General features: G+C 51.6%; 1 protein-coding gene across 1 annotated transcript; it reads right to left on the bottom strand.

The window, feature by feature from the left end:
* Window positions 1-10,622: 10,622 nt before the first annotated feature.
* LOC122933378 (histone H4-like) lies at window positions 10,623-11,241 on the bottom strand. The gene has a single exon (XM_044288338.1). The coding sequence runs from the start codon at window positions 11,056-11,058 to the stop codon at window positions 10,747-10,749; it is 312 nt and encodes a 103-aa protein (XP_044144273.1). The 5' UTR covers window positions 11,059-11,241; the 3' UTR covers window positions 10,623-10,746.
* Window positions 11,242-12,010: the final 769 nt, after the last annotated feature.

Below are 12,010 nucleotides of genomic sequence, written 5' to 3'. Positions count from 1 at the left end.
GCCCCTATTCCTGGTGTACAGACTGCACACACAGCTAGTCAGCATGCCCCTATTCCTGGTGTACAGACTGCACACACGGCTAGTCAGCATGCCCCTATTCCTGGTGTACAGGCTGCACACACAGCTAGTCAGCATGCCCCTATTCCTGGTGCACAGACTGCACACACAGCTAGTCAGCATGCCCCTATTCCTGGTGCACAGACTGCACACACAGCTAGTCAGCATGCCCCTATTCCTGGTGTACAGGCTGCACACACAGCTAGTCAGCATGCCCCTATTCTTGGTGTGCAGACTGCACACACAGCTAGTCAGCATGCCCCTATTCCTGGTGTACAGACTGTACACACAGCTAGTCAGCATGCCCCTATTCCTGGTGTACAGACTGCACACACAGGTAGTCAGCATGCCCCTATTCCTGGTGTACAGACTGCACACACAGCTAGTCAGCATGCCCCTATTCCTGGTGTACAGACTGCACACACAGCTAGTCAGCATGCCCCTATTCCTGGTGTACAGACTGCACACACAGGTAGTCAGCATGCCCCTATTCCTGGTGTACAGACTGCACACACAGCTAGTCAGCATGCCCCTATTTCTGGTGTACAGACTGCACACACAGCTAGTCAGCATGCCCCTATTCCTGGTGTACAGACTGCACACACAGCTAGTCAGCATGCCCCTATTCTTGGTGTACAGACTGCACACACGGCTAGTCAGCATGCCCCTATTCCTGGTGTACAGACTGTACACACAGCTAGTCAGCATGCCCCTATTCCTGGTGTACAGGCTGCACACACGGCTAGTCAGCATGCCCCTATTCCTGGTGTACAGACTGCGCACACGGCTAGTCAGCATGCCCCTATTTCTGGTGTACAGACTGCACACACAGCTAGTCAGCATGACCCTATTCCTGGTGTACAGACTGTACACACAGCTAGTCAGCATGCCCCTATTCCTGGTGTACAGACTGCGCACACAGCTAGTCAGCATGCCCCTATTCCTGGTGTACAGACTGCGCACACAGCTAGTCAGCATGCCCCTATTCCTGGTGTACAGACTGCGCACACAGCTAGTCAGCATGCCCCTATTCCTGGTGTACAGACTGCGCACACAGCTAGTCAGCATGCCCCTATTTCTGGTGTACAGACTGCACACACAGCTAGTCAGCATGCCCCTATTCCTGGTGTACAGACTGCACACACAGCTAGTCAGCATGCCCCTATTCCTGGTGCACAGACTGCACACACAGCTAGTCAGCATGCCCCTATTCCTGGTGCACAGACTGCACACACGGCTAGTCAGCATGCCCCTATTCCTGGTGTACAGACTGCACACACAGCTAGTCAGCATGCCCCTATTCTTGGTGTACAGACTGCACACACAACTAGTCAGCATGCCCCTATTCCTGGTGTACAGACTGTACACACAGCTAGTCAGCATGCCCCTATTCCTGGTGTACAGGCTGCACACACGGCTAGTCAGCATGCCCCTATTCCTGGTGTACAGACTGCGCACACGGCTAGTCAGCATGCCCCTATTTCTGGTGTACAGACTGCACACACAGCTAGTCAGCATGACCCTATTCCTGGTGTACAGACTGTACACACAGCTAGTCAGCATGCCCCTATTCCTGGTGTACAGACTGCGCACACAGCTAGTCAGCATGCCCCTATTCCTGGTGTACAGGCTGCACACACAGCTAGTCAGCATGCCCCTATTCCTGGTGTACAGACTGCACACACGGCTAGTCAGCATGCCCCTATTTCTGGTGCACAGACTGCACACACAGCTAGTCAGCATGCCCCTATTCCTGGTGCACAGACTGCACACACAGCTAGTCAGCATGCCCCTATTCCTGGTGTACAGACTGCGCACACAGCTAGTCAGCATGCCCCTATTCCTGGTGTACAGACTGCGCACACAGCTAGTCAGCATGCCCCTATTCCTGGTGTACAGACTGCGCACACAGCTAGTCAGCATGCCCCTATTTCTGGTGTACAGACTGCACACACAGCTAGTCAGCATGCCCCTATTCCTGGTGTACAGACTGCACACACAGCTAGTCAGCATGCCCCTATTCCTGGTGCACAGACTGCACACACAGCTAGTCAGCATGCCCCTATTCCTGGTGCACAGACTGCACACACGGCTAGTCAGCATGCCCCTATTCCTGGTGTACAGACTGCACACACAGCTAGTCAGCATGCCCCTATTCCTGGTGTACAGACTGCACACACAACTAGTCAGCATGCCCCTATTCCTGGTGTACAGACTGTACACACAGCTAGTCAGCATGCCCCTATTCCTGGTGTACAGACTGCACACACGGCTAGTCAGCATGCCCCTATTCCTGGTGTACAGACTGCACACACAGCTAGTCAGCATGCCCCTATTCCTGGTGCACAGACTGCACACACAGCTAGTCAGCATGCCCCTATTCCTGGTGTACAGACTGCACACACAGCTAGTCAGCATGACCCTATTCCTGGTGTACAGACTGCACACACAGCTAGTCAGCATGCCCCTATTCTTGGTGTACAGACTGCGCACACAGCTAGTCAGCATGCCCCTATTCCTGGTGTACAGACTGCACACACAGCTAGTCAGTATGCCCCTATTCCTGGTGTACAGGCTGCACACACAGCTAGTCAGCATGCCCCTATTCCTGGTGCACAGACTGCACACACGGCTAGTCAGCATGCCCCTATTCCTGGTGTACAGACTGCACACACGGCTAGTCAGCATGCCCCTATTCCTGGTGTACAGACTGCACACACGGCTAGTCAGCATGCCACTATTCCTGGTGCACAGACTGCACACACAGCTAGTCAGCATGCCCCTATTCCTGGTGCACAGACTGCACACACAGCTAGTCAGCATGCCCCTATTCCTGGTGTACAGACTGCACACACGGCTAGTCAGCATGCCCCTATTCCTGGTGTACAGACTGCACACACAGCTAGTCAGCATGTCCCTATTCCTGGTGTACAGACTGCACACACGGCTAGTCAGCATGCCCCTATTCCTGGTGTACAGACTGCACACACAGCTAGTCAGCATGCCCCTATTCCTGGTGCACAGACTGCACACACAGCTAGTCAGCATGCCCCTATTCCTGGTGTACAGACTGCACACACGGCTAGTCAGCATGCCCCTATTCCTGGTGTACAGACTGCACACACAGCTAGTCAGCATGTCCCTATTCCTGGTGTACAGACTGCACACACGGCTAGTCAGCATGCCCCTATTCCTGGTGTACAGACTGCACACACGGCTAGTCAGCATGCCCCTATTCCTGGTGTACAGACTGCACACACAGCTAGTCAGCATGCCCCTATTCCTGGTGTACAGACTGCACACACAGCTAGTCAGCATGCCCCTATTCCTGGTGTACAGACTGCACACACAGCTAGTCAGCATGCCCCTATTCCTGGTGTACAGACTGCACACACAGCTAGTCAGCATGCCCCTATTCCTGGTGCACAGACTGCACACACAGCTAGTCAGCATGCCCCTATTCCTGGTGCACAGACTGCACACACGGCTAGTCAGTATGCCACTATTCCTGGTGTACAGACTGCACACACAGCTAGTCAGCATGTCACTATTCCTGGTGTACAGACTGCACACACGGCTAGTCAGCATGCCCCTATTCCTGGTGTACAGACTACACACACAGCTAGTCAGCATGCCCCTATTCCTGGTGCACAGACTGCACACACAGCTAGTCAGCATGCCCCTATTCCTGGTGCACAGACTGCACACACAGCTAGTCAGCATGCCCCTATTCCTGGTGTACAGACTGCACACACAGCTAGTCAGCATGCCCCTATTCCTGGTGCACAGACTGCACACACAGCTAGTCAGCATGCCCCTATTCCTGGTGTACAGACTGCACACACAGCTAGTCAGCATGCCCCTATTCCTGGTGTACAGACTGCACACACAGCTAGTCAGCATGCCCCTATTCCTGGTGTACAGACTGCACACACAGCTAGTCAGCATGCCCCTATTCCTGGTGTACAGACTGCACACACAGCTAGTCAGCATGCCCCTATTCCTGGTGTACAGACTACACACACAGCTAGTCAGCATGTCCCTATTCCTGGTGTACAGACTGCACACACGGCTAGTCAGCATGCCCCTATTCCTGGTGTACAGACTGCACACACAGCTAGTCAGCATGCCCCTATTCCTGGTGTACAGACTGCACACACAGCTAGTCAGCATGCCCCTATTCCTGGTGCACAGACTGCACACACGGCTAGTCAGTATGCCACTATTCCTGGTGCACAGACTGCACACACAGCTAGTCAGCATGCCCCTATTCCTGGTGTACAGACTGTACACACAGCTAGTCAGCATGCCCCTATTCCTGGTGTACAGGCTGCACACACAGCTAGTCAGCATGCCCCTATTCCTGGTGTACAGACTGTACACACAGCTAGTCAGCATGCCCCTATTCCTGGTGTACAGGCTGCACACACAGCTAGTCAGCATGCCCCTATTCCTGGTGTACAGACTGCACACACGGCTAGTCAGCATGCCCCTATTCCTGGTGTACAGGCTGCACACACGGCTAGTCAGCATGCCCCTATTCCTGGTGTACAGACTGCACACACAGCTAGTCAGCATGCCCCTATTCCTGGTGTACAGACTGTACACACAGCTAGTCAGCATGCCCCTATTCCTGGTGTACAGGCTGCACACACAGCTAGTCAGCATGCCCCTATTCCTGGTGTACAGACTGTACACACAGCTAGTCAGCATGCCCCTATTCCTGGTGTACAGGCTGCACACACGGCTAGTCAGCATGCCCCTATTCCTGGTGTACAGACTGCACACACAGCTAGTCAGCATGCCCCTATTCCTGGTGCACAGACTGCACACACGGCTAGTCAGCATGCCCCTATTCCTGGTGTACAGACTGCACACACGGCTAGTCAGCATGCCCCTATTCCTGGTGTACAGACTGCACACACGGCTAGTCAGCATGCCCCTATTCCTGGTGTACAGACTGCACACACGGCTAGTCAGCATGCCCCTATTCCTGGTGCACAGACTGCACACACAGCTAGTCAGCATGACCCTATTCCTGGTGTACAGACTGCACACACAGCTAGTCAGCATGCCCCTATTCCTGGTGTACAGACTGCACACACGGCTAGTCAGCATGCCCCTATTCCTGGTGTACAGACTGCACACACAGCTAGTCAGCATGCCCCTATTCCTGGTGTACAGACTGCGCACACAGCTAGTCAGCATGCCCCTATTCCTGGTGTACAGACTGCGCACACAGCTAGTCAGCATGCCCCTATTTCTGGTGTACAGACTGCACACACAGCTAGTCAGCATGCCCCTATTCCTGGTGTACAGACTGCACACACAGCTAGTCAGCATGCCCCTATTCCTGGTGCACAGACTGCACACACGGCTAGTCAGTATGCCCCTATTCCTGGTGTACAGACTGCACACACGGCTAGTCAGCATGCCCCTATTCCTGGTGTACAGACTGCACACACGGCTAGTCAGCATGCCCCTATTCCTGGTGCACAGACTGCACACACAGCTAGTCAGCATGCCCCTATTCCTGGTGTACAGACTGCACACACGGCTAGTCAGCATGCCCCTATTCCTGGTGCACAGACTGCACACACAGCTAGTCAGCATGCCCCTATTCCTGGTGTACAGACTGCACACACAGCTAGTCAGCATGCCCCTATTCTTGGTGTACAGACTGCACACACAGCTAGTCAGCATGCCCCTATTCCTGGTGTACAGACTGCACACACAGCTAGTCAGCATGCCCCTATTCCTGGTGTACAGACTGCACACACAGCTAGTCAGCATGCCCCTATTCCTGGTGCACAGACTGCACACACAGCTAGTCAGCATGCCCCTATTCCTGGTGTACAGACTACACACACAGCTAGTCAGCATGCCCCTATTCCTGGTGTACAGACTGCACACACAGCTAGTCAGCATGCCCCTATTCCTGGTGCACAGACTGCACACACGGCTAGTCAGCATGCCCCTATTCCTGGTGTACAGACTGCACACACAGGTAGTCAGCATGCCCCTATTCCTGGTGTACAGACTGCACACACAGCTAGTCAGCATGCCCCTATTCCTGGTGTACAGACTGCACACACAGCTAGTCAGCATGCCCCTATTCCTGGTGTACAGACTGCACACACAGCTAGTCAGCATGCCCCTATTCTTGGTGCACAGACTGCACACACAGCTAGTCAGCATGCCCCTATTCCTGGTGCACAGACTGCACACACGGCTAGTCAGCATGCCCCTATTCCTGGTGTACAGACTGCACACACAGCTAGTCAGCATGCCCCTATTCCTGGTGTACAGACTGCACACACGGCTAGTCAGCATGTCCCTATTCCTGGTGTACAGACTACACACACAGCTAGTCAGTATGCCCCTATTCCTGGTGTACAGACTGCACACACAGCTAGTCAGCATGCCCCTATTCCTGGTGCACAGACTGCACACACGGCTAGTCAGCATGCCCCTATTCCTGGTGTACAGACTGCACACACAGCTAGTCAGCATGCCCCTATTCCTGGTGTACAGACTGCACACACGGCTAGTCAGCATGCCCCTATTCCTGGTGTACAGACTGCACACACGGCTAGTCAGCATGCCCCTATTCCTGGTGTACAGACTACACACACAGCTAGTCAGTATGCCCCTATTCCTGGTGCACAGACTGCACACACGGCTAGTCAGCATGCCCCTATTCTTGGTGTACAGGCTGCACACACAGCTAGTCAGCATGCCCCTATTCCTGGTGCACAGACTGCACACACGGCTAGTCAGCATGCCCCTATTCCTGGTGTACAGGCTGCACACACAGCTAGTCAGCATGCCCCTATTCCTGGTGTACAGACTGCACACACAGCTAGTCAGCATGCCCCTATTCCTGGTGTACAGACTGCGCACACAGCTAGTCAGCATGCCCCTATTCCTGGTGCACAGACTGTACACACAGCTAGTCAGCATGTCCCTATTCCTGGTGTACAGACTGCACACACGGCTAGTCAGCATGTCCCTATTCCTGGTGTACAGACTGCACACACGGCTAGTCAGCATGCCCCTATTCCTGGTGTACAGACTGCACACACGGCTAGTCAGCATGCCCCTATTCTTGGTGCACAGACTGCACACACAGCTAGTCAGCATGCCCCTATTCCTGGTGTACAGACTGCACACACAGCTAGTCAGCATGCCCCTATTCCTGGTGTACAGACTGCACACACGGCTAGTCAGCATGCCCCTATTCCTGGTGTACAGACTGCACACACAGCTAGTCAGCATGCCCCTATTCCTGGTGTACAGACTGCGCACACAGCTAGTCAGCATGCCCCTATTCCTGGTGCACAGACTGCACACACGGCTAGTCAGTATGCCACTATTCCTGGTGCACAGACTGTACACACAGCTAGTCAGCATGCCCCTATTCCTGGTGTACAGACTGCACACACAGCTAGTCAGCATGCCCCTATTCCTGGTGCACAGACTGCACACACAGCTAGTCAGCATGCCCCTATTCCTGGTGTACAGACTGCACACACAGCTAGTCAGCATGCCCCTATTCCTGGTGTACAGACTGCACACACAGCTAGTCAGCATGCCCCTATTCCTGGTGTACAGACTGCACACACAGCTAGTCAGCATGTCCCTATTCCTGGTGTACAGGCTGCACACACGGCTAGTCAGCATGCCCCTATTCTTGGTGCACAGACTGCACACACAGCTAGTCAGCATGCCCCTATTCTTGGTGCACAGACTGTACACACAGCTAGTCAGCATGCCCCTATTCCTGGTGTACAGACTGCACACACGGCTAGTCAGCATGCCCCTATTCCTGGTGTACAGACTGCACACACGTAGCACCACGTTTCATGGATACAATCCTATGTTTAGTACGATTGATCAATTTGTTGGGATAACCTCTCTTGGAGAATTTCTTGCACATCTCATCCAACCTATATCCAAATTGGGTGTCATCGGATACGATGCGGCGTACCCTGAGTAGTTGACTCCACGGGAGGGAACTCACCATAGTCTGAGGGTGACTACTATCATACATTAGCAGGGTGTTCCTGTCTGTGGGTTTCTGGAATAGATCAGTACTGATCCTTCCATTGTGCACCTGAATTCGGACATCAAGGAACTGCAGCTCACGGGCAGAATGCATCACGGTGAACTGCAGGTCCCGGACCCCAGAATTCAGGTGCACATAAAACTCATCTAACTCAGGTATAGTACCTGTCCATATCAGGAAAATGTCGTCGATGTAGCGCTACTAATACAGAACTCTCTCGAAAAAAGTGGAGCGATACACTAGCCGATCCTCAACCTCCGCCATAAAGATGTTTGCGTAGGTGGGGGCCACATTGGACCCCATCGCCACACCCCGCTTTTGTTGGTAGAAGGTGTCCCTGAAGAGAAAGTAATTTCTCCTCAGGACCACCTCCAGGAGGGTGAGGATCAGACGGCGCGCTCCAAGAGAGAGTTCCGTGCCGGCCAGGGCCACATCGACGACATTTAAACCATAAGAGTGGTCGATGGATGTATACAACGATACAACATCGAAACTTACAAGTAAGAACTCCGTCGGCAAAGTAAGTGCATTCAACTTAGTCAAGAAATGGCCAGTATCTCGAATGTAGGAGGGGGCCGTGGTCGCGTGGATCCGCAATACCTTGTCCAAAAAAATGGATACAGGATTGAAGATGGAACCCCTGCCCGACACTATAGGTCGGCCAGGGGGATCCACCAAACTCTTGTGGATCTTTGGTAAAACATATATTACAGGGGTAATCGGATGGCTCACATGTAGAAAGCCATATAGTTCATCATCGATGATTCCCTGGCTAAGGGCCTCATCCAATAATACCCCTATAACATCTGCTATATCACACTTTGGATCTTTACTCAACATCTCATAAACATTAACATCTCCTACCTGTCTTGTGATCTCATCAATATATTTACAGGTGTCCATAACGACCACGGCACCCCCTTATCGGCTGGCTTGATCGTCAATTGTTTGTTATGTTCCAGTTCAGACAAAGCCCGCCTCTCATCTTGGGACAGATTGTGCCTGAACTGGTGGGTACTCTCTTCCCTTAATTGATCGATATGTTTCCTGACAAAGCTGATATATGTTTCAACCACATGATTACTTTGCGGTGGAGAAAAATGACTTTTGTTTCGTAACTCAAAATTTTTACACATAAGCATATCAGTGGGTACAATAGGTTGACAAATAGGTGTATCAATATTTCTCGTCGAAAAAAAGGCTTTCAATCTCAGGCGCCTAAAGAACTTTTGTAAGTCGAGCTCAAACTCGAACCAGTCCCGCGAGGTTGTAGGGCAAAATGTCAGGCCCCGGCTTAGTACACTGGTTTGTGTTTTATCAAGCTGAGAAGATGAAATGTTCACAACTAAGTTCATCATTTCCGCTGTCCGCGTCTCGTTATTCTCCCCTGGACATGGGAAGAGGCCTCCATCGGTATTGGGGGCAGAGCTCTTGCTGGATCGATGGTGTTTCCTACCACCCCTTCTGTATCGCCCTCCCCTCTTTTTCTGCCTTGGCCTAAAAAATTAGACGCACCTGATTCATCAGCGGAATCAGATTCACCAGTGCTAAAGCCAAATTTGCCTTGATCAAAGCGTTTCCCCCGTCTGCGCCTATTGAACCTTTGTGGTTGAGATGACTGCCAATTGTATACTTTACCAGATTGGTAATCGTCTAGGTCTCTATGCCACTTATCCCTTTTGATGTGTTCAACTTCCGACTTATGCCGTGAAACATGTTGAGTCGTCTTTTCTTTGTAAGCTGTAAACTCCTCGGCACTCACAAGGTCCCGAATCTGGATTTCCAAATCGGTTGTAATTTTCTTCAGGTTGTCAACCTCTTTCTGCAAAAAGTCTATATTTAAGAGCATCAGCTCAAAAGAGTATTGGTTATTTATCGCTTCAAAAGCTTTACAGAAATCGCCATTAGTAGGAAATAAATTTGGGCGAAGATTAGACCTAAGTCCCCTTGGTATTCTTTGTTGTTTGTAATATTCTCTTAGAGTGATTAAATGCAGTTCCATGGTGTTCAACCTTTTGAGATCTTGTTCTGCTTTACGTTTCAGGATATCAACCGAGGGGGAACTTAAAAAGGTCACATCACATCCATCTACATTGATAAGTCGCTGTATGTCCTCATCAGTATAAACATACATGTGTCTTAACGAGGTATCCATGTTCTTACTTGGACCTGGGGGACCTTCCATGGTGTGTATAACACCACTGCGTTCAACTCCCTGGTGCACGCCTCCCGGATCAAATATAGGTAGCGATTGTAGTGTAGAGGCAGCACCTTGCGGTCTCAGGATAATGCGGTTGTCAATGCAGCAGCCTAGCCGTAGGCCCTTGATCCATCAGGCCTTGAAGTACATACATGGAAAAGAAGATGGCTGCGGGGACAGGAGCGGCGGAGAACACCCGGGGCTCGGGATTTACATTACTGGGGCTTTCTGTATTGTAGACCTCCGGCTGTACTGAGCACAGGGTGCCGCTGATCTCGGACAATTGTCCGGCTCTCCGTCCCCTGATGTGCGGGCGGTGTTAACCCCTCAGTGGCTGAGCGCAGAAGGAGTTGTAGCTTCTCCCCGGGAAGATGTGGGCGGCTCTGAGAAGAGCCTTTGTGTTGCGAGGACGGAGGCAGCATTAACCCCCGAAGCCGTAGAGAGTGCGGCCCTGGCACTTGAGCGCGTAGACCACGTCCATGGCGGTGACGGTCTTCCTCTTGGCGTGCTCGGTGTAGGTGACGGCGTCCCGGATGACGTTCTCCAGGAAGACTTTCAGCACCCCGCGGGTCTCCTCATAGATGAGGCCGGAGATGCGCTTGACGCCTCCCCTGCGAGCTAGACGGCGGATGGCAGGCTTGGTGATGCCCTGGATGTTATCGCGGAGCACCTTCCTGTGCCGCTTGGCGCCGCCTTTCCCGAGCCCTTTCCCTCCTTTACCGCGACCAGACATCTTCTAGGTGTGAGCAGAAAGCAGTGACTGCTCAGCCCAGAGCCCTCCTTTATATGGAGCATGGGCGGACCTGGAGGAGAACTGCACGGAGAGGCTGGGGGCGGGGCTGTTCCTGAACTCCAGGCCCCGCCCTCCCGCTCTGATTGGCTGAGCTCAGAAGTGCTGGTGGTTTTCATTTTCCAGCCTCCGTATTACCAGCCTGTAAATTACATTATATTAAAGCCTCTATAATATATTATCAACCTCCACATTATATTACAGCCTCCATACTACCAGCCTCTGCATTACATCTATATTTCTATTACAGCCTTCGTATTACATTACCAGCCTCCATATTATATAACAGGCTCCATATTATCGTCCTCTACATTACATCACAGCATAAACATTATGTTACAGCCTCCATACTACCAGCTTCCATATTATATTACCGGCCTCTACATAACATTACAGCCTCCACATTATATTACAGCCTTCATATTAAATTAACAGCATCCACATTATATAACAGGCTCCATATTAACAGCCTCCACATTACATTACAGCCTCCACATTATATTACATCCTTCATATTACCGGCCTCTGCATTACATTACCCGCCTCCACATTATATTGCTTCCTCCCTATTACCGGCCTCTACATTTCAGCCTCCATATATACAGCCTCCATATTACAAGCCTCCACATTATATTACAGCCTCTATATTACATTACAGCCTCTATTTTATATTATCAACCTCAGCATTATTTTGCAGACTTCATATTTCCAGCCTCTACATTACATTATAGCCTCCACATCATATTACAGCCTCTATATTACCAGCCTCCACTTTAGATTACAGCCTCCATGTTACATTACCAGCCTTCATATTACCGGCCTCTACATTACAGTCTCCATGTTACATTACCTGCCTCCACATTATATTACAGACTCTATATTACTGTCCTCTACA

This window comes from Bufo gargarizans, chromosome 3, assembly GCF_014858855.1.
Source record: "Bufo gargarizans isolate SCDJY-AF-19 chromosome 3, ASM1485885v1, whole genome shotgun sequence".
In the NCBI taxonomy this organism is placed as follows: domain Eukaryota; kingdom Metazoa; phylum Chordata; class Amphibia; order Anura; family Bufonidae; genus Bufo; species Bufo gargarizans.
Note: the sequence above shows the minus strand (reverse complement) of the source record. Positions and strands in the feature narration are given on the sequence as shown.